The 23,490-nt window shown below is 26.4% G+C and overlaps 3 protein-coding genes across 4 annotated transcripts; all 3 read right to left on the bottom strand.

Annotated features, from left to right (window-relative positions):
- Window positions 1–3,565: 3,565 nt before the first annotated feature.
- LOC145842513 (breast cancer metastasis-suppressor 1-like protein) lies at window positions 3,566–8,436 on the bottom strand. Of its 2 annotated transcripts, none has more exons than XM_082949971.1 (8): window positions 8,309–8,436; window positions 7,889–8,010; window positions 6,624–6,744; window positions 6,257–6,343; window positions 5,867–5,978; window positions 5,401–5,592; window positions 5,122–5,254; window positions 3,566–4,471 (listed from the first exon to the last, which is right to left on the bottom strand). In XM_082949971.1, the coding sequence occupies exons 1-8, from the start codon at window positions 8,369–8,371 to the stop codon at window positions 4,339–4,341; spliced, it is 963 nt and encodes a 320-aa protein (XP_082806097.1). In that variant the 5' UTR covers window positions 8,372–8,436; the 3' UTR covers window positions 3,566–4,338. The 2 variants fall into 2 exon arrangements, with proteins under 2 accessions (XP_082806097.1, XP_082806096.1); XM_082949970.1 differs by having other exon boundaries at window positions 5,401–5,595.
- A 596-nt stretch (window positions 8,437–9,032) lies between these two features.
- LOC145842823 (uncharacterized) lies at window positions 9,033–15,931 on the bottom strand. The gene is made up of 7 exons (XM_082950303.1): window positions 15,829–15,931; window positions 15,302–15,495; window positions 14,894–14,996; window positions 14,106–14,270; window positions 13,089–13,225; window positions 9,441–9,533; window positions 9,033–9,212 (listed from the first exon to the last, which is right to left on the bottom strand). Exons 1-7 carry the CDS (start codon window positions 15,929–15,931, stop codon window positions 9,033–9,035), a joined length of 975 nt encoding a protein of 324 aa, XP_082806429.1.
- A 121-nt stretch (window positions 15,932–16,052) lies between these two features.
- On the bottom strand, window positions 16,053–16,965 carry LOC145842318 (mitochondrial genome maintenance exonuclease 1-like). The gene has a single exon (XM_082949743.1). The coding sequence runs from the start codon at window positions 16,963–16,965 to the stop codon at window positions 16,207–16,209; it is 759 nt and encodes a 252-aa protein (XP_082805869.1). The 3' UTR covers window positions 16,053–16,206.
- Window positions 16,966–23,490: the final 6,525 nt, after the last annotated feature.

A 23,490-nucleotide genomic window follows, 5' to 3' on the forward strand; every position in this document is an offset into this window, starting at 1 on the left:
TAGTAAGACCTATTTTTGTATTTAAGATTGTGGCATTCAGACACTAAAAGGTCATTATTAAGAACATTTTAATTTGTAGAATTCGGTGTTTATTTGTTGTGTTTATATTCGCAGTTTTATTCTACTGATATATTAGCTGCTTTATCACTTCTACATTTTAGTTGTCACATTGATTTCACTTTTTCAAAAAACTCACTTTATTAAAAAAATTATTTATATTAAGTTTAAAACATACTTATTAATTGCTAAGTTAAACCTAATGAGTAAGGTAAATTCAGTAAAAGCCTTAAGAGCTAAACGCTTTGAGCGTTTAGCACAAAAAAGGGGACTTCCGCTAATTAAAGGTAGTTCCTACCACAGGACCTGTAGGACTACAAGACAATTTAAGCAAGATTTGTAGTTAACAATATTATCTTTAACAATAGTAATTCTCTAAATATTATTCTCCTTACTATAAATTGAGGATTAATGTAGTCTTAAAAGTTAAAAGTACACAAAACACTGATTTTAGCTTAACTAAACAAGTCTACTTTTCGACAAAAACTGACCGGATAATCGAGAAACCGGATAAGTGAGGACAAGATAAGTGAGGAGGCAATGTATAAAAATTTCATACAGCTTTTATCTAAAACTAGATAACCTTTTACGGCTGCAAGTTTCTGTTTTTTGATTGCATGACTTAGTCATTAGTCATGCAAAATAATCATTTTTTACCACCATTTACTTATTATTTAATTGTTCGATACAATACTTAAGAAAATAATATTAGTACATTAAAATATCAATATCAAGCTAGCTTTTTATACCAACGTTTAATTATATTGAATTTTTTTTAATTTTGACTGTTAAAATCTTGTTTTACCTAGTATATAGTAGTTGAGATTTGGCCGGATCCAGATCCAGTTAGTTTGGAAAGACTTTGTTTTCTGCGATCAGCTTCTTTCAGTTATATATTAATATATTTTTGTGTTTTGAGTATTTAATATTTATAAAATAAGTCAAGCGAAACAGACTAATTAAAGTTTAATTAATTCAATCATTCGCTAAAACATTACAGATACATACATCCATTAGAGCAGGGTTTCCCAAACTCATTTACAAAGGGCCCCCTTTGAAAAAATAAAAGAAATATAAATTCTTCTTAACAAGAATAAAAAACACCATTAAAAACAACTTATAACTTTTTTTTTCCTCATCGTCAACTCCAGAATGTCTAATATAATTTTCAAAACTACCATTAAAAACACCTAAAACATTTTTTTTTGCTTTTCATCAATAACTCCAGAATATCTAGTATAGTTTTTTAAATATGACCTCATGGCTCCCCTGTGGCCACTTTACTGCTCATGGCCCCAAGGGGGCTACTTGGTCCACTTTGGGAAACCCTAATTTAAAGCCTTGTCAGAAATTGTAAAATTATTAATAAAAAAACTTCATGACCAAAAACGTTTTCAAACTGTAAATTACAAAAAAGAGTGTATACTAATCTACTGAGAAAATTTTTAACAATTACTTAAAAGTGTATGAAGAGAATTGTTTTTTTTTTTGATTTTTCGTTGTTTTCACAGTTTTAGTTTAGTATTTTGTTAGTGTACTTTTTAAGTCTATACAAATTATTTACTATATCTAAAAAAATTCTTTAAATCAAAAAAATTATCAGCTTAGTTTGTTATATAAAAATTAAAATATATTGTTTACATACAATTTTAGTTATCGAAAAAATGTTTATTTGAAAAATATCGACTGGTTCTTTTTAAGTAAAATTGTTACATCACTGCTAAAGTCAGCCATGTAACAATTTTCCCCTAGCCACAAGGTCATAAGAAAGGATCTATTGAGCAGAAGTGAAGGTGTTGTTACCTTTTAAAAAAGTTCTTTATAAGTTATCTGAACTTAAAGTAACTTTTATCTATAATTAACAAACATTTTAACCACAATTGTATGTTATTAAGGATTAAAGTTAAGACTTATGTATTTACTTTCCGCAAAATTTCCATCATTTGTAAATAACGTGATTAATGCAATTAAAACTTTTTTTTCGATTTTCAAGCTTTTTAATGTTTCGATAATTCATAGCACATCCGACAATGAAACTTTTTTAGTTAAATAATTAAAACACCTACCCATGAAAAAAAAAATTTGAACTTATAATCTTCATTACACGCTGGACCGAAAACTTGACAAACAATAAAAAACTATTTTTTCTTTGATAATTGTTAGTAAGAGAGCCAAGATTTATTTATTTCTTCAAATAAAAACAATTATTTTATTTAGTTTAGAACTTATGTCAGTTAGCGCGAAGATAGATTAAGTAGAAATGGCGTTGTGTGGTCCTTTTAGTATGTATATTAAATTATCCGAACTGAAAGTATTTTTTAAAGTAAAAAAAAAATAAAATTGATTTTTTTTCAACATATAAAACTATTGAATTAAGGGTTTGTATCTTCCCCCAGTTTCTACAAAGTCTAAATCATCAGTCATCATTTTATACTACTTAAATCTAATGTTATAGCCTAGTGTGATTAAAAGTTTTTTTTTTAAATAACTATTCTGTTCATATTATTGGACAATTTAAAGCACGAATCCCAATTATACTTTCTTAAATTTTATTTAAATAACTGTTTAACTTATAAATTAAAACACCTACTACAAAAATGGAAAGCATTACAAAGTGGACTTACAAATTTAAATGTTAGCCAAAATTCTAACGCATTTATAGCTTCAAATGAAATTTTAAAATTCCATCTACAGCAGAAAATATGCCAGCTTGCGCAAAGCAAGTTAAAGAGCTTTTGCATAGAAAGTCAACCATCTAAAAAAAAGTCTTTAAAAATAAATTTTTACCAAAAAATACTTTATTTATTTTCCAACAGTTTAATAAAAGATTGTTTACTCCGTACAAATATTTTTAATTAATTGATAATATTTATCTAAAGTAGTAGTTTTTATAACCACTTTAAGTAGGATTCTTTAGTTAAGTAATATAGCATACATAATTATTAGTGATAAACAGTAAAAAAAAAATTAAACTGTAATACTTTTCAATTTTTAAGTTTGTAAACTAAAGGCTTTAAAAACATAGCATACCAAAAAAAAATGGAATACTGTAACTCAACATTCTTTATATATTTTTTAATTGGTTTACCTCAGTGATTTTTTAATCAAGTTATAAGAAGAGATAAAATTAGAAAATCCAAACTAGAAATATCATTTACTTTACCAAACTTTGTTTTACGTACTTAGGTATGGGAAACTAGCGGGGTATTTTAAATAATTTAAGTATTTTTAATACAATAGCGGTTTATTACATCTAATAAAGTCGTTTAATTATTTTGACGAGCATTAAGTATTTTTACACTATCAAAAGTTTTGGCAAGTTCACTTAATTTAGAAGCTTAAAAAGATCGATTGTACCAGACTCTGAGAATAGCTTAAAATTAAATAAGCTGTAAAATAGCTGAAATATGCATACTATTGATTTGTTTTATAAAAAAATGTATACCTTACAGTTTTTATATACTAAGTTAATTAGCAATAAGCTGATTGATAATTACTAAAGGTATATTTCAATAAATGAGATATCTATAACAAAACTTAAGCAACGTCTTAGTAATATTTTCGTATCCGTTTATTTATAAAATGCCAGAAGCAAACTTAAAAATCTAATCAAATCAAAAACTATAATGGTGTAGCTTGAACAAAAATTTTAACTTCGAAAATAAAATTATGCATTGGAGCATAACAAAACAAAAAAACTATATTATAAATTTTATCCAAAACAATAAATTGAGTCTGTTTTGCAAAGCTTCATAATTTCCGCAATAATAGCTGACGAGAAAATACTATAAACAATCAAAGGTGAAATAATTGTACTTTTAAGAGACTATAAACATATTTTTAGACTTTTATTGGTATCGTAAAAAGTATATACAACTTGCATAATAATATTACATTTTAAGTAAATTTAAGTAGTCGATATACTACAAAAATTTATACTCTTATTTAGCTGTGTGTTTAGAGATAGGCAGAAAAAAATGTTTAATTAATCAAAAATTTCAAACTCGAATACCAAACTATTTTCACTTTTCAAAGCAATGAAACTATCCTGGGTATTTGAAATAAGCTAAGTTTTTCAAACAATTCTGAACTAGCTTGAACGAGTGGAAACTATGTAAAAGACAGCATATATCAAGTTATCGAAAAAACTTATATAATTAAAACTTTTAAGCAGACTTAAGAAAATTTTCATCTTTATAATTCTTAGTTTTTTTTACTAATCTAAAAATTTACAACAAAATCTAAATAAAGGCAAAAAAAACACATCAAAATTCAAACATTTCAAGAAAGGTTCAAGTTACAGTGGTTGATTATGAGTCTTCCCCTCTGTAGTTGGTGAGCGAACAATCTCACTCGCTTACCATCGCTCTGTTTCACATTGATGCTTCTGTCCGTTATGCGGGCTATCACCCCTCTGTTGAATGTAGATTTAAGAAAAAAATTGTCAAGAAAATTTATGCAGTTTACATAAAAACCAACACTTTTGTTAATCGTAAAAATTGAAACAGATCACTCATTTGATTCTGTTTTTAAATTAACTTTTGTGAATACATTTATTATTTGTGGCATTAAGGAAATTTACCTTTTACAAATCAGTTTAATAGTTTTACTCACCATTTAACATTAATTAGTAAATACATGGGCTACAATACAAACCATTAGAAATAAACATTCAGTCATTGCCAGTAGTACTAATACACTCATGAGGCTCACTAACTTGAAGAGGACAAGTTTCACTTAAAATTTTAATTTTAACAAAAAATTTTAAAACTGAACGTTCAAAAACAAATATATGATATAAGAATATTGTTTAACAATTATGTTAAACAAACATTTTATTTTTCATTTGTACTAAAGCTTTATACTTTTTTAAATAAAATAATATTCAAGATCGAAATTAAAAACATATTGCTTGCTTTAAAATAACATGAGGAATAAGCACATAAGAAAATTTTAAGCATTGAGAATCACTGTGCACTCCATTACAATCATCTGTGACTTTAGTTTGTTGCACACAACTTGTTTTAAGTTCTTTTACTAAGAATTAAAATTATTAATAACTACCTGTTTGAAAGGTGATTTCTGCTCTTTCTGAAAGTTATGTTGTTTCCACTGACGTATATTTTCCCGCCATAATGCAGTCTGCCGTCTTCAATTTTGCACGAATGAGTGTGCGTTGTTCTTCTCTGGAATCCAGCTGTATTTGTTTAAATTTTATAGAATATATTTTAATGTATCCTTATTAACTTTATTACGATTATTTCAAATTTTTCACTGTTTTTGATTAACAATTGTGAACTGACCCGTTACCGTATTCTATATAATCACTATTAAAACACTCACAAGCGTTCTGTCTCTTCTTTGCTGCCACGGCCTTCCTGATGGCGATCAAGTCCTGCAGGATTTCCTCCTCCTTCAACCTGTACACCACGCACGCCCCCTGCACCACCTGCACTTTTTTCTTCTTCCTGCTGTTGGTGGACTGCTGCAGCGGTTTGTTGCCGGATTTCTTCCTACCCACCATCTCTTGAGTCACTACTTGAATGTAGTTGGTGGTGAATTTATAACTTGCGTTGTATTCATAATAAGTGTTGTTTTAAAATTACTTTTGTAAAGTTTAATGAAACGACTCGAATAAAGCTAAAAACTTTAGCACTATTTATTTTTATAGAACTATTAATTTATAGATTTAGTAAGCAATTCTCATAAAGCTGCTATTTTTGGTAAAATTTTGATACTTTTTTAGTTTTTGTTATACTTATACTTAACTACAATTTATCAATCAATTTGAATACAACATATAACTCACAATATTGTGAATATTTTTCATTGATATCAATTTCGTCCCTGTCTTCCTGCAAGCCTCTTACTTTTGTATCAAAAGCGTTTTGAAATTGCTCCAGTAGGTTTTGCTTGTCGTTCTTAAAATAAAACATATAAAACTAAAATTATACAATTAAAAGTTAAAAATATTGTACGAAATGCTAAGATATGTAGTATTTTTATTTGTATTTTTTATTGGTTTATTCTTTTGCTTTAAAATAAAGTGAAACAGTTAAAGTTCGACAAAAGAAGTGTTTATGACTAAAACCCTTTTAAATCATAAGAGTCAAGTTTACTATACAGTATTTGATAAAAAAAAACTATAGAGCTACAAATAAATTATAATAACAGCATAAATAATTATTTAACAACAAACTTGTAACATTTGTACACATGCTAATTTGTCTGCTTCCAACAATCTTTTCAACATTTCCTTGTGGTACAGATCTCGTTTGTGCAAAACCTGAACAAATTAGTTTTAAGATAGTTTTACTTTGAAAATTCATTATAAATAAAAAATTTTAAGTCACTTTAGGTGTTTTTTACGAAAACTTAAACTTTATTATGAACGAAAAAGTTTTCCAAACTGGGTTTAATACTCATACTTTAACCGATGAATAATAACAACTAAACAAGACGCTTCTAAGGTATCTTTTATAAAATTTATTTATAAATACTTTTTTTGTAAATATCTTACATATACATGACAATCTTATTTTTTGTGAGAAAATTAAAAAGACAACCGTCAATTTTTTCTTGTGTTTAGTTGTCATATCATCTGCTCCACTTAAAAATTGTTTATCTGTTTCATTCTTTACATTTTCTAATTGTTTTATCAAACTCGTTCTCTTTTCTTGATACAATCTAGTTTTTAAATTTTAATTAAGTGATATACTAATATTAAAAGAAATATCAAGTCAATAAAATTAAAATAAATTTTCAACAATACAATAAAAAACTTTATAAAACTTATCAGTCACGACGAAACAGGGGTTGTAATATTATTAACTTTGGTTTAAATTTAAAGTTTAAAGTAAAAATTACTTTTTAATTAATAAAATAGTTACGTAATTGATTAAATAGTGATGTAAATTCTCTTTTACAAACTTATGAAAAAAAATATTCATGGCCAATTTTTTTCAAAAATTTTAAGGTTTTTAAATTTACTCATATGTATGTACTTAGTTTTATTAAGATTTTGCAAGCTTGAGTTTGAGTCATCATTATAAATATCAGAACTAGCCTAGAGTTTTCAAATTTTTCAACTATTTATCCCAACTTAGGTGGCAAACCTGGCAATTGTATGTGTAATATAGTAACTTTAATTTATGTATAACTTCATTTTTTGAAGATAAAATGATTGTTTTATATAAAACTGTATATATATAGTGTATTTGTTTAGATCTTGTACTATTTCGTTATATGTCTACATAATTATATGGAATCTAACAAAAAAATATTTAAAATACAAACATTGTAAGAGAAAAAGTATCATTGATGTAAACATAAAACATAAAAAAAAACTAATTTGTTAATAAACTTTCAAACTTATGCTTATACAGTATTCACTTTACTTCGCTAGCAGCATACCTTTGTACTTAAAAAAATAGTTTTAGGTTTAACTTTAAAACTTTGTTTGCTTATTCCGTAGGTTGTATCTCAACTAATGTTTGTATAAAAAAGTTAACATGTTCAAATTTAGAATCAAAAACTATTTTTGTTGATACCGTATGTAGGATTTTACTATTTAAATTTATTCAAGAACCTTCAAAGTATATTTAGTTATAACTTATAATACATTTTTTCAGTTATCATAACTACTCAATTTGGTTGTAAATTCATATTAACTGTAGTTTAAGGCACAATAAGCTACAAATTTAATTATAATAATTGGTCAACTAAAATTATTTTAAATGCTCAAGTTTAAACTTATATTGTTGTACAGTATATTCCAACAGTTTAGTGACAGGTTAGTGTAATTAAAATTAATGTTTAAAAATCATCAAACTTTTCAGATACGGAGGAGAATAGGTGTTCTGCCATGTACATTTCTTTTTTTGAATGCGAACAATTTTTATTGTGCTCGGCTTCATCAAAATCTGAGCTTTCAGCATCGCTTGTTTGAGTTGACTGATAAAAATAAAAATTAAAAATGTACATTTTAATTAAAAAAATAAATGTTTTTATTACATACAAAAAAACACTCCAATATTTAAAAACCAATAAATTGTATACAACACTACATATTAAATTTTGTTATGCTTTGTTTAGATTGCACAAAAAATAATAAAACTTAATTCAAAGTTTATAAAAAATTTTAAAGACTTCAATCAGTGTACATTTTAATAATAAAGCTAAACTGTGTTTGATGTAAAAATCAAACACACATGTTAAAAGGTATTAATTTTTTTATTAATAAAACACAAACCTGAGATGAACTGTAGTCCATAGATGATGCTGTGTTCACTTCTAATTCTTCGTTAGATGTCATTATTTTATTAAATATTCTGCTAGATTGCAAAGTGTATGAAGTTAAATTTAAAATATCTATTAAATATAGTAGAACTATTCGCTCACTCCAATAACTATACATACTTACAGTCAATTAGATGTAAATTAGTTTGCACAAACGTGCAAGTAAAACATACAATTTTTATTTAAGTTAGAAAATTAATGAAAATGATATTCTTCTATCATTTTAGAAATGTTTATGTTTTGTAGCAGCAGTTATATATAAAAATCAATAAACATTGTAATAATGTAAAAGATACTGCATTTAATTGAATTTAAAAGTTGGCACTCCTAAAAGTATAACATTTTGAAATACATTAATATTGATTGCTATATAAAGTACTATAAGTATTGTAAAATATAAAGTAGCCATTTAACGCAGAAAAAACGAAAAACAATTCTTGAATATATTTCAGATTAAATACAGAAGTACTCCACTTTTGTTTAACAACTTGCTTTGCCTGAAGCCTTTTAACGAAAAAAGTAAATATGCTAAAAGTCTCAATAAGGAGATAAATTCTGAATATTAAAACAAACTGAATTAACTATATCAAAAGCGATTGCACAAAAACCCTATTTAAAAATACAGTAGTTAAAAGTGTCAAGTTATTTCTCAATCGAAAGCTTTAATGAGTTTTGAACTAAAACTTTTTTGTTATTCTATTTATTGAGTAACTGACAACTAATGGCCATAAAACATAAAAGAAAAAGTTCGTCCAATTAAATTTTGGAAACATGAGGTTTCCTAGACTATTAAATTTTCTTTTATTTATTCTATTTTCTTTCTTTTGCCTTCTTGATTCTATTAAGTTTTTCAGTTCCTGTCAAATTATATATAAATTTCATAAGCTACAACTGCAGATTTTCTTTCTAATCGCAAAGTATTTGTTATCTGAATTTTAAAACTACTTAACTTTAAGTGTAAACTTAAATTTTTCAAAATCTTTAGGGTTAGATATATAATACGATATAGATGAGTACCTTTTTAAATAAATGCACAAAAAAACAAATAACAAGTACAAAAGTACTTTGAAACATTTATTACTCACATTAAGTTGAAGTTTTAGATCCGACAATTCCAAAGATATATTTTCATTTGTTGATTTTAAATTGTCGAGCTTCGATAGCACATCGTTTTGTAACTAAAATAATCAAATTGTGAAGCTTATTGTTTATCAATATACAATTTATAGTATTAATTTAAGCAAGCTCACTGGAATATATAATAAAAACAAATTTTTACAGTACTCTTTTTTTATTAAACTAACATATGTTTCTGTGTGTTAACAACGGAGCTGTGAAAATCTAAGAGATACTTAACCCTTAATTAAATAAAAAAGAGCACTGTGAAATTTGTTTTCATTTAAACTTAAGTACGTATTCAAGTAAAACTATTTTTTTAATGTTTCAATACAACTAGCAGGGTTTTTTTTTAAATATCTTCCATGTTTTTGAAAGTACACTTTTTTGGGTCTATTTTTTGTTTAAGGTTAAGTTTAAGGTTTTAAAAACTATTTTAAGTAGTATTACAACATTGAAAAATACTGCAAAGTTACTTTAAATGTGCTTTAAAAAAATACTAAAGATGACAATTTTTTATCTATATGAATGATTTTTCATCTTAAATGTTTTACTATTTAGCATGTAAAAATTGTTTAAAACAGGGCTGCCAATAGTTTTTAGCAAATTTTCTCCAGGTTTTTAAAATTTTCTCCATGTTTAAAAAAATTTTTGGGTCCATTTATATTTTTAAATTACGTTTATAGTAAAAAACTCTGTTAAATAGTATAACAACATTGAAAAGATACTGTAAAGCTACTTTAAATGTTAAAAAAATTATTGATGACATTTTTTATCTATTTGATAGATTTTTATGTCAAATTGAAGTTTTACTACTTTACTAATATTTTTTTTAAATAACAGGTCTTTTTTTTTTAATTCTCAAATTCTGGGTTTTTTAGCCTAAATTGTTTAATTTCAGGTTTTTTAAGGATTCCAGGTTCTTTGTTTTATTAAAATTCCAGGCATTTTAGTGATTTTTTTTTTCGAAACTCCTGGTTTTTCCAAGATTACAGGTTTTGTGAACTAGGAAGTGGAAAGAGCTAACAATAACATACTAAATTCAAAGTTATAATTTAATTAAAGTTATAGTCATTTAAAAAATAATTGTAACTACTTTAGATATTCTATACAAATAAAACAATTAAGGAAAAAAATATTACTGTTTTTGTTAACTTTGCTACTAAACTCTTTTAAGTTCAAAACAATTTAAATTATTCTTTATTATTATCGATTATAATTAGGACAAAAAAAATTTTGAGAGTAGCTGTATAAAAATGTTTTAAATTTTATACCATATCTAAATGCATAATTAGAGTTTTATAATATTTCAATAAGCAGCTTATTGATTTATTTCACATTTAGTTGTTGTAAATTTTGTAATAAAACATAAACACATTAGGCTATATTTACAGTATAATATTTATCTTCGTGAAGCCAGAAAAATTTTTCAGAGGGCAGCTAGAAAATGTGCTACTGAGTTTTGGTTAAAGGCTAGTGCCCGTATTCAGGCTGCTGCTGACAGAGGAGATACCAAATCAGTCTACGAAGAAATAAGAAAAGCAGTTGGACCAACAAAGAGGTCAATATCACCTTTGTTATCTGAGACTGGTGAAATCTTACACAGTAGGAATGAACAGTTGAGTAGATGGGTTCAACACTTTTCCCTTCTGTATTCTACACAGAATATTGTTACTAATGATGCCCTTAACAGAATGGATAGTCTACCAATGATGGATGACCTGGATAGCGTACCAACTACTGAAGAACTCAGTAAAGCCATTGATATGATGGCCACCATGGTAAAGCCACTCAGTAAAGCCATTGGTATGATGGCATAAGTAAGTCATGCTTGTTACCTCATTTACATGATATTTTAGCCAAATGTTGGAGAGAAGGTATAGTGCCACAAGACATGCGTGATGCTAAGATCATAGTCTTATATAAAAACAAGGGTTCCAGATCGGACTGCAATAGTTACAGGGGAATTTATCTTCTTGCGATTGCTGGTAAAGTTTTTGCAAGAGTGGTTCTTCCTCGTATTCAGAAGCTGGCTGAAAGAGTATATCCTGAGTCTCAATGTGGATTTAGGTCTAAAAGATCTACCACCGACATGATTTTTTCTGTACGTCAGTTACAAGAGAAATGTAATGAGCAGAACATGCCTTTGTACATCGCTTTCATTGACCTCACTAAAGCCTTTGACTTGGTAAGTAGAGAAGGACTATATGCTATACTGCTGAAAATTGGATGTCCTCCAAAATTATTCAATATTGTGAAGTCTTTTCGTACAAACACAAGGGCAACCATTCAATATGATGGTAGTGTATCTGATTCATTTGAAATAAAAAGTGGGGTAAAGCAAGGCTGCGTACTTGCTCCAACTTTGTTTGGAATCTTCTTTTCGATGCTATTAAAGCATGCTTTTAATTCATTAACTACTGGAATCAAGCTTCATACAAGAACTGACGGACACCTTTTCAACCCTTCAAATCTAAGAGCTAAGCAAAATCTGAAGAAAGTCACCATACGTGATCTTTTATTTGCTGACGATGCTACACTCGTGGCTCACTCTGCCCAAGACCTGCAGACACTGCTGAATCAGTTTTCTTCGGCATGCTCGGATTTCGGCCTTACTATAAGCCTTAAGAAGACTAAAATTCTAAGTCAAGGAACAAATATTTTACCATCAATCAAGATCAGTTGTAAGGATATCAAGAATGTAGATAACTTTGTATACCTTGGCTCAAATGTTGCATCAAACGCATCATTGGACAAAGGAATAAATACTCGCATTGGCAAAGCATCAGGCACTTTCGCTCGCTTGACTGCAAGATTTTGGGATAACCAAAAGCTAAGCAATCGAACAAAGGCTAACGTTTACCGTTCCTGTGTCTGCAGTACTCTGCTTTACGGTAGCAAGACATGGACGTTACCTAGCGTACAGGAGAAGAAAATCAATACCTTCCACCTACGATGCCTTCGTAGCATCCTTGGAATTACATGGCAGCAAAAGATCACCAATGAGGAAGTATTGAGACGTACTGGTCTTACCACTATGTACTTTACCCTCAGTCAGCGCAGGCTTCGCTGGCTCGGTCATATCCTGAGAATGAATACTGAGCGGATCCCAAAGTTTCTATTGTATGGCGAGTTGGTCGTTGGCAAACGAAACCGAGGACGCCCAAAATTACGTTTTAAGGATGTATGCAAGCGCGACCTAAAAAGCTTGAACATTGGAACTGATGATTGGGAGTTGCTTGCAAATGACCGTGCCAAATGGAGATCAACTATACACAAAAGACTGCAAGAAAGAGAAAAGGAATATTTTAGAAAAACGAAGAAGAAGATGAAGAAATAAGAAGCAGAATGAATTTAATTGTTTTTTTTAAACATGTAATTTTTTTTTTTTATTTTTTTTTCTTCTCTGTGCACAACACGCATAGCCGATCTTGGCTGAGGCTGATAGCGGGCCTTATTATTATTATTATTTATCTTCGTGAAAATATAATACCTTAATTAATTATCAAGTCAGTATCTAGAGTTAAATTATATAAAATTAGTACAAGATATAACAGTAATTTTTAATAAAACAGTAAAGTAAGAAATATAAATTTCAAAGAAAATGCTTTAAAAACCTGCAAAAACTTAGATTCTGAAATGTATTGAACTTCATTTTTGACAGATTCTTCTGTCTCAGGTATTTTTGGAGATGAGTTTTCGTTTGACTTATTAGAAATATCTTCAGACAATTCTTTACCTTGTAGTTGACAATCTAGAATGTAAAAATGTAAACTAACTCTTTTGATGAGTAAATTTTGATATAGTAAATTTTTAGATTTATGGTCTGTTTTTTGTTATTTTCAATATTAAAAATAGTAATGTAAATTTTAAAAAACAATTAGCTTTAGACTAACATTTTTTGAAATATTAAAAAATATGTCTTTCATACGACTTTATGGCTTAGACCCTTCACTAAGTTAATCATAAATATAACTTTATTAAAAATAAGAGTCAGTTGTGAAATACCAAAAAAAAACTTTAACCAAAGTTGTCTTTACTAAAAACTGTAAATCTACTTCAAATGATATTTATAATAAAAAAAATCTAAATGACATAAAAAAACTGTTGTATAAGACAGATTTTTTGTACCTTATCTACATGTAAAAACTTGTTTAAAATTCCAGTTTTTTTTTTAATTTACAAAACTACAGATATTTTAGGACTCTAGATTTTTGGTAACCCTGTATACAATCAAAAACTAAAAGACACAACATAATCAAATAAAAGACATAATTATAAGACACAACTAAATCATATAATGTAGTTTAAATGGTTCTTTTAAATTTAAATTTGAGATTCTAAATTGAACAAAAATAGTTCTCAACTTATTTGAAAACAAGGAGACAAATATACAACATTAATTAATCAAAATTTTATTTGCAAAACTCATTTTTCAGATTTGAATTGTAACTGAAGATCCCTTAAAGGGTGAAACTGAGTTTTGCAAATAAAATTTTGATTAATTAATGTTGTATAGTTTTTTTAATTCAAATTACATTTACGCTCTAACTGTTTCAAACTTCTTTTTTTTCACTAGAATTATTTCTCAATAACTTTTAAATATAAATGAATTACAAATCAACGAGTTAAACCTTCACCAGGTAGAAACTGATTAGGTTCGAGAAACTCATCATCAGATTCAGACTGACAGTTTGGTATCTCGCTGGTAGCTTCCAATGCAGCTGGTTTGTTTTCAGTTTCATCACCAACTACATTCACGTTTGAGTCGTTGTTTGCTTTTACATTCGTTACTTCTTCTACAAAAAAAAAATTATCTTAAAAGCAAAATCCTTGAATTTAGTATCACTGACTGCTTTATAAATAATTTTTTTTTAATTGTATTTAACTGTTTCAATAATTAAAACTACGTTGATACTATTCAAAATCTTGTAAAGTAGATTTAATAAAAATATCTGAACACAACATAAAAATTTAAATTCAGACCAAATATTTAGAATTGCCTACATTTGTTTATGAAATAACTTCAGTAGTTATCTTGAGAGGTATATTATTTAAAACTTAATTTATTTGAAAGTACAAAATTAATGTCAAGATTCAACAATTAAAAGTAAGAAGTTGTTAAACTAATAAGTCACATATAACAACTAAGTGTTATCTTTGTATTAGACTGAGTGGTTAATCTTAAAAAACATTATTACAGCTAATGTTAAGTTGAAATTTATAATTATTAAAACCAATGTCTATATCAAAACTATAAAATTTGTATTTATAAACTTTAATAGCTTTTACACATAAAAAATTCAAAAATTAAAATCAAATTTATATAAGTTTATTATAAAAAACTTTGAAAAATATGTAATTCAACTTGTAAAGGTAAAAGTAAAGAAGTTTAAAACTATTATTTTGTAATAAAACATACCAACAGAGTGATCTCCATGGTTTTGATCCTGACTTTTCTGTAAAGGGTCAAGTAAACTTTTAAGATCATCTTTTTCTTTTGTACTTGGCAGCTTATCAAAAACCTTAAAATGCAATAGATGTACTAAGTAAATAAATTTGGAATGCATTTAGAAAAACTAATCACTAAGTGTAATCTAAATTAAATGTTTACAACATCTTCAACACAAGAGCAAAAAAACCTTATTGTCTTGTATTTATGTATAACAATTAAGCATTCAATTTTTTTTTAATAAATAAGTTTATTTTTAATGTTCCTTTGCATGGTCATCATTACAATGGAAAATTAAATTTGGTTAAGTATATAAAATAGTTTTCAAATAAAATTGAAAAAAAGTACTGCTGAAAATAAAATATGTTTTGAACAAACTTTAATCACATCTGATGCATAACAGGTCATAGCTTCTTGCTTGCTCAAGTGAGCAATACTGTTCCAAGCATCCCATTTTGCCCTATTCACAACATCTACAGCCCACGGTTTTGATATGTTGCATTTACCAACAGTTGCCTGCTTGAAGTTGGCATAATAAGTCAGCAATACCTCATTGCTTGGCTTGTAATCTCCTGAAATAAGTAAAAGTACAAAATTGTTTGATGTTTTAGTTTTAATTAGCAAAATAATTACAGTATTTTCTTGTAAATTCTAAGTTTTTTTACACATGTACCTCTAGTAATCAAATTGGAATTATTTCAAGCAACAAAACACAAAAAATTTAATCAACTTTAAATTAAAATATGAAATAAGTAGATTTTAGTATACTTAGTTAGGTATGTTTAGTTGTTATACTAATTTGAAATTGTGTTAAGTTAAAGAGAGAAAAATATAAATATTTAATTCTTTTTTTCTGATACTATAAATAAAATTAAGCTAAAGTATATCAAACATAAAAAATATACCATTTTTTGGAAGTGATTTTATCACATTTACACATGCATCAAATACTTTTGTTAATTTATCTTCTTCAATATGCTTTAAAATATCTATATTTTCAGAAAACATCTAAAAAATAAATTTTGTCACATAAAAAAATAAATCATCAGTTCATGATTTTTCTCTAGTATTTATATATGTATTTATTAAAGACTTAATTTAAATAAACAGAGAAAAGTCAGATATTATATTATCATGTACTAAATAAAAAACAATTCACTAAAATATTAGCTAAAACAAGTTTTAAAAAATCTTAAAAACATTATACTCTTAACTTTTACATTTTTAGTTCGTAAAGCAAAACTTAAAAAGAGGTAAATATAAAATCAAACACATGTAAAAAGTTACTTATAATAAAATTTGGCCAAGCGTTCCAACCACCTATACCAGTTATATTCAATGTTGAATGAGTTCATTTGGAATACGTCGGCATTTTCTCCATTGTAGTACAGTTTGACTACCAAGCCTTTTTTAATTTGTTTGTACGTGTAGTTGTAAGCTCCCGTGTAAGCAGCTATTTGGACCGGGTCATCGTAACACTGCAGAAGGCTTTTCCGCTTTTTCTTGCTCGTCTTCCAATCTATCACACAAAGGTCGCCTTTATACTTTGCCACGCAATCAATGTAACCGCGGTAGCCTAGCTGAGGATGGGTTATTTCCCCTTCAATCATGTGCACATCAGTTATGTCTCTCAGAACGTGCTGAACACTGTTCCACAGAGGAAGTACTTCTTTAGACACTTTGATTTCACTCAACTTAGCTTCACCTGATAGGTAACTGCCTATTGCAGCATGGACTTCTATGCCCTGATTTAATGTAGCCTGTTGCATTTTATTGAACTGTTCTTCACCCATCAGTAGTATTTGTTTTTTCTTCCATCTTGCTAGTACTAGTTGGTCTTCTAAAGATTTCGTCTTGCCCAGTATAGTAGTAACTCCCACTAGTCTTGTATACTCTATTTCTTTTTCAAGGTGCTTTTTCTGGTTCAAGTGACAAATTGGAAATTTTTTCACTTCATCAATTGACAAAAAGCTTTCTGCCTGTAAAGAAGTACCAAGAAGCCTACAGCATTGCTTAGCAGTATTCCTTTTAGCTATAAACATAATCTAGATAAAAAATATAGCAGTGTGTATTGATACCATACATGCTTTTTTTATTTAAAAATAATTAACTAACTAGGTTGAAAAAATTTAAAGCATTATACTAACCTAAACATTTTTAATTTTAATTTAAAAACATATTTTTTAACATGGATAGAACAAAAAACATTCAGGTTAATCATTTCTACTAGACATCTTAACATCATTTCATATTTTTGCCTTTTAAGCAAATTTACTATACTTGGTACCTTAAATTACAAGGAGTTCATTATGGGCATAGCTAAGACCTGGGTTAAACTATGTTGTTTTTGATAACTAAATCCACAACTTATGTTTTATAATACATTAACACTTAGTTAAAATTTACTTTATCTTTAATTTAATGACAGACTGATTAAAAAATATTCATTTGCAGGTTTGTAAACTTGGTGTTTTTATTCAAAAAATAAACACATTCGAATAAATAATTGAGCTTTAAAAACATCATGATAAATACTAAGTAAATAAAATCATTTTTTAAATATATATCAAGAAGGACAAAGTCTTCTCAAAATATTACATTAGTAACTTCAGCACAGCTATTACATTAGACATGCTTTTAATTGCACTTAATTCTACAATTATTGAAAACAATACTGACAGTGTTTTCTTGCACATTTTAGTAGCTGACTTGACTGAGGAAAACAGCTAGAAAACATAAATTTCTTTAAACTAACAGGGTATAAAATTTTTTTTATCAAAATTTATTCAAGGTTCTAAAAAGTAAAGCTTTGTTTTCCCTTTTCAGTAGACAAATAAAGATAGTGTAAAAAAATGTTTTACAAGCATAAAACAATTGAAGAGAATCTGTAATGTTACTTTACATGTGTTTTATATATTATTAGAGATAATTATAGAGTTTTTGTTGTATATTTCTGACTTATTTTAGAGTTGACAAAGGTTTTTTTTTAATTGTTCTCCAGGTTTTAAGAACTACTTCCAGGCTAAGAAAAAACAAGCTTTTTGGTCCATTTAAAGTTAAAAATTACATCTAAGGTGATAAACCATCTTAAATAGTATAACTACTTTGAATAGATACAGTAAAGCTGTTTAAAATTCTTTTTTAACAAAATTTTCAATGCAACAAAAAAAGGTTTTATGATGTAGTTTCTGTACTTGATTAAATTTTCATTACTTAATATACAAATTAGTTTAAAAATTTCTGTTTTTTTTTCAAAATTTCTCAGATTCCAGGTTTTTCTAGACTTATTTTACCTATAAAGTCACATTCCAGGTTTTTTGGCAACCCTGTCATTCTAAACTTTGTTGTTTTATACTTTAAATATTCAAAATTCCAGGTTTTGAAGGCTTTTTTTTATATCAAATTCAAGACTTTTTAGAATGAAATTTCTACCATTGAGTAAACATTTCTACCTTAAAAATAAAATAAAATCATTTTCAAACTTTGATAAAACAAACATTTGAGATCCTTTAAAAATAAAAATCTCAGCAATTTTAATTAAAACAGGTTACCATTCTTTGAGTAAAAAACTGTCCTGAGTGAACATAAATTTAGAAGTGTAAAATTATTAAATACATAATATATATATATATATATATTATTGACATAAATAATGTAAAATTGTAGAATTGAAAAACTAATTTTTAAATGGTAGGCAGTATTACAAATATATTAACACTGAATATAAAACTATATGTTTAGATCTATTTAACTGACGTAGAAGAATGCAGTTTTTAGTAAAAGGAAAACCTTTAAATTAAAACCTTAAAAAATCACACTTTAAACTGTTGAAAACAAAAAAAAAACTATTTCCAATAAAAGCTCAAATACCTTTTTTCTGCCTTGCTTTCTAACATGTACCTTTAAATTTAAGTTAATGTCAGAACTGAAATCATTGTAGTAATTTACAATGAATAAAAAACTAACTCCTGAATATATATGTAACTATTCAATTTTTTGTTAATTAAATTTATAAAAATTTAGTACTAAGTATATTGAAAGGTCAATATCAACAATGAGGATTCTAAATAATAACTTTTTTAACACTTAAGTAAATTTTAAACCAGAGAAACACAAAATTTATTAGTTTAATATTTTTGTATATTTGGGATTGAAATTTTATTTCAATGTTTTCAATTACAAGTAGTGAATAGCAAGCAAATAAAATGAATTCAACCTCAATTTTTACTTTCCCCTTATCTGATACTAGCTGTGAAAAATAACTTTGAAAATTTATTTGTAACTATATATAATATAAAAATTCACCAAAATTTATAATAATTTTAAGTTTTTTTTTTATAAGTTAATTACTTTACTTTTAGAACATATTAAACTTATTTTTGTGTAATTTGTATAATCTACTTATAACTTTGAGACAAACCTCTGATTTTAAGTTAAAAAAAACGGAAGAGAAAAATAAATAAAAATTACTAAAATTGCTTACATTAAAAATTAAGTATACTTTATATTGAAAAAAATTAATAAAATTTTTGAGACAGTTTGAACAGTTTGTAACTATATTTACGACAACAAAAGTAGCTGAAAACATTTCAAAAAAATCGCATAAGATAATATATAATATATTATATAAGTTTTATTGCATTAAAAAACTACTTTTTAGTTTTACTTCTAAATTGCTTATTTAACTCGTCATAGAACGTATTTGTATCTGTCCTGGACAAGACGTTAAAAGGTATCCGTGGTGTGCGACTCGATAACCGAAAGGTTCTTTGTGCACCAGGTCTTAGGACCAATTATTTTGAGCGTTTTTTTATCGTTCAATAAACTTAAAAAATACTTATATAGCAGATTCTGACCACGTTCCAAATTGTTATTTTAAAATGAATTCAAAGATATATGACTTAAAAGCTCTAAAAAATTGTCGTACTAAATTTGAAACATATAACGTTTTACTCTAGCTTTAAATAAACAGCAAACAAAAGCAAGAATAAGGCTAATTTTGTTAACTTTTAATTAAAGTCAGCTTCAAAGTCATATTTATCTTTGATAAAAATATGGGATGTATTTTATAGTTATTTATAGAACCACTTTGTTAGTTTTACAAAAAAAAAAAGTTACTAATACTGTTATTTTAACTATACTCTAGTTTACAATTTTCGTTCTTTTTACCAATATAATTATTATAAAAGTAATGTTTATTTTTTTTTATTACAGATGGACTTTTTGTTTATTTAGCGACAACAAAAAATGCCTAAAGAGTGTACAAAAAAATCTTTCGGTTATCGAGTCATACACAATGGATACAGTATAACAGATAATGTGTAGGGCAAGTTAAAACGTCGTGACGAAATATATTCCTTTAACTTTTAGTTTTTAACTTGGAATTTTAAAATTTATTTACCCTTATAAAGTTATATTTAGTAGCTTGATATAGTATGTTTAAATTTAAGTAAATTTTTTAGTTTTTACATTAATTTGGCCGTTATGGATTTTATCATTTCGTTTATAATAAATTATGGTTTACTCTCAAACAAATTTGAAGTTTTGATATATATTTCAATTTAGTTGTTAAACTAGCTATAAAAGTTTTCTTTAAATATATATGTTGATATACTGGAAAAACAAAAAAAAAACATCCTCAAAAGGTCTAGTATAGTATTTACTCGTCTAAACTAAATAATTTATATACAAAATTTAGTTTCGTAGAAACAAATATTTAGTAAAATAATCGTTTTTTATCATAGTACAAAAAAAAGCAGTTTTTATGATAACTTAACTATTAAAGTGGCGTTACAAAAGTTTTTTAAACAGAAATAAAATAAAAGAGCTTAACAAAATAGTTTTTAAAACTATATTTGAAAAAATAGAACTGTTGTAGTATTAAAAGCGTTTATATAGTACATTTTTTTATTGTACTATATATTAATTACAATTTTTGGAGGAATGTTTTCATATTCATATAAAAGACTTAGTTTTGCCTTGCAATTTTGTTGCTACACTTATTTGAACTATATCAAGTTATTTAAATTTAGTAAAAATTAAGAAAAGTACTAATATTTATTGAAAAATTAGCAAAATTATTATCTTTATAACACGTGTAATATATTGAACTTATACAAAGTGTTTACTAATAACTTAAGGTAATACCGGTTTCGCCGCATGTAAAACTAATGCAGTAAACGGAATTTAAAACTACAAAGATGTAATAAATACACATACTCAATGAAATTAAACTATGAATACAATCAAATGCAAAACAAATACTTAAAAAAATCTGTAGATTTTTGAAGAAATAATGAAAACAAAGAATACAACAATCCACATCTGAAAAACCCAGGATTGAATTATAAACGTGTTGTTTATTTAAGTATTTTAAGGTATTGAAACTATTATACAAAGCACACACGTTATATAAAAAAATCTTAAAAATTTTATTGTTACTTTTTTTTGTTACTAAAACCTATGAACATTGCACATTTAAAGTATCGAAACAATAGACAATAAAAAAAATCTTAAATAGTGTTTAAATCATTAATGTTTACATCATTTCTTATAAAATAATAAAACTTTAGAACTTAAAATAGCAATACAATTTTCTATATGTATGTACTATGTACTAATGCGAAATAAGTTTACGAATATCAAATCGTACACCACGCGTGGTGTTATATTTTCGTTTCATATTAACGTGGCCACGTTACAGTTGTCGGACACGTTCAAAATCAACTCGCGTTCAAAACACACCCAGTCAAATTCGAGAACCGCTTACCGATCGAGGGTAAGGGTTAGGCGTAACAATAAAGTGAAAATAAATAAGAGATAAATTTAAAAAAATCAAAAAATATGTAAAATAAAATTATAAATAAAGAAAATATATAAAAAATCGGCTGGATTTTGAACGCGGGTGGATTTTGGTAGTATACCACAACTGTCATGTCAAGAAGCTTAATTAAAGGAACGTTGTTTTGTTGGGATTGTCTTGTATATGTTTTGGATTTTAGACAAGTTTATGCTCATAATGTTTAGTCGTTGTAATAAAACAAAATGCTCAGCTACTAAGACTACTACGTAAGTACTTTAAAAAAGCTTAATAATGTTATTTTACTAACTTATGTTACATCAGGGGTCCGCAAAGTGCGGCCCGCGGGCAAAATACGGCCATCAAAAATAAAATCTGCTTCCCACGAGTTACTTTTAGATAAAAAGTTTTTTTTCAAACCATAAAAATTAAATGTTTTTCAATAAAAACTCAGAATTAAGCTCTTAATTCAATAATTAATCTTCACTTTATGCTTTTTTTTATCATAATTTCGGTTTAAAACAGTATTTTTACATTTATTACTAAAACTAATTTAAATTCACTGCGGTCCTTGAAGACCTTTTTATAAACAGTGCAGTCCGCCAGCATTTTTTACTAGAAAAACTGGCCCGCAGCTTACAAAAAGCTGCCGACCCCTGTGTTTTATGAAGATATAATAAACTTAATGATAGTAAATAAATGAATATATACATATGTATTTATAACATATGGAAAATAACAATAATTTGCACAGTTTTTTTATTCTACTAATATATGTTTCTCTGTTTTAAACATGTTAACACAAATCTACGGAGTTGTCAAGTTCCAAAAATTAACATAATAAAAAAAATAATGCTTTTATTAACATTATATATAAAGCTCCTTCTCAAAAAATAGAGTTTAAGAAATATTTTAGACCTGATCATATAGTTAAACGAGTATGTTGTTTTTTATTCATAAACTTTTTGTAAAACAGCTTAAATGTATATTAAATGTTGTCTTTTATTTAAATCTCACAAATTTACTAAAATAGTAAAGAATTTAATAACACTTAAACTATGTAAACATTCGTAAGTATGGTCTTATTTTTATCAGAAAGGTAAACCTCTCTTAAAATAGAGTATAAAAAAATTATTTGTCAAATATAACTTCCGTATTGCTTATTGAAAAAAGATTAGTTTTAGTTCGTTTACCGCTTTTTCGCTAATGTTTCATTTTTTACAAAGTTTAATCTCTAGTAGTAAATTATTTAATTCATACCGAAAGCCTAAAAGCTTTTATCTTATTTGATAGAATTTGAAGACTTTGTTAAACTTTTTGTGTTTTAGTTAACTTACATAAGACTAAAGTGAAAAAAAGCAATTAAGGTGATAAGTAACTTTTTTAATTTAGTAAAGTTTTTACTACAAATCGCTATTAATCATATATTGATTTTAGTTCATTGGCGGTATATTTTTTGTATTTAAAAAAGTACTATATAAATCTAGTACCGTTATTTACTTACAAATGTTTTTATCTAACTTTAAAAAAGTTAACACTGTTTAATAAGATTTCGTTTTCATAAAGCTATTTTAGTTTTTCATTAAAACACTAGTAATTGCTTAACTGAAAAAAAAAAATTACGTTTTTAAATAATACTTATTTATAAACTTTAACTAGAATGTACAGTATTTTCACTAAAATTTACAATAACATGTTATTATAAGTAATCAACAATAAAAACGTAATCTTGCTCAATAGTTTGTAATTCTAAAAAAAAAGTTTTTGC

This window comes from Thalia democratica, chromosome 8, assembly GCF_965202585.1.
Source record: "Thalia democratica chromosome 8, ktThaDemo2.hap1.1, whole genome shotgun sequence".
In the NCBI taxonomy this organism is placed as follows: domain Eukaryota; kingdom Metazoa; phylum Chordata; class Thaliacea; order Salpida; family Salpidae; genus Thalia; species Thalia democratica.

What these genes read in the sequence shown, in the direction of transcription:
- LOC145842823 (XM_082950303.1), bottom strand. Translation starts at nt 15,931, where the DNA reads ATGTTTTCTGAAAATATAGATATTTTAAAGCATATTGAAGAAGATAAA. An exon ending in ATGCATCAGATGTGATTAAA is followed by an intron (nt 14,997 to 15,301) that starts GTTTGTTCAAAA and finishes TTGCATTTTAAG; the next exon opens with GTTTTTGATAAGCTGCCAAG. An exon ending in CAGAATCTAAGTTTTTGCAG is followed by an intron (nt 9,534 to 13,088) that starts GTTTTTAAAGCA and finishes TGATTATTTTAG; the next exon opens with TTACAAAACGATGTGCTATC.
- LOC145842318 (XM_082949743.1), bottom strand. Translation starts at nt 16,965, where the DNA reads ATGTTTATAGCTAAAAGGAATACTGCTAAGCAATGCTGTAGGCTTCTT.
- LOC145842513 (XM_082949970.1), bottom strand. Translation starts at nt 8,371, where the DNA reads ATGACATCTAACGAAGAATTAGAAGTGAACACAGCATCATCTATGGAC. An exon ending in AACACAAGAAAAAATTGACG is followed by an intron (nt 6,344 to 6,623) that starts GTTGTCTTTTTA and finishes TAATTTGTTCAG; the next exon opens with GTTTTGCACAAACGAGATCT. An exon ending in CATGTGTACAAATGTTACAA is followed by an intron (nt 5,979 to 6,256) that starts GTTTGTTGTTAA and finishes TTTTATTTTAAG; the next exon opens with AACGACAAGCAAAACCTACT.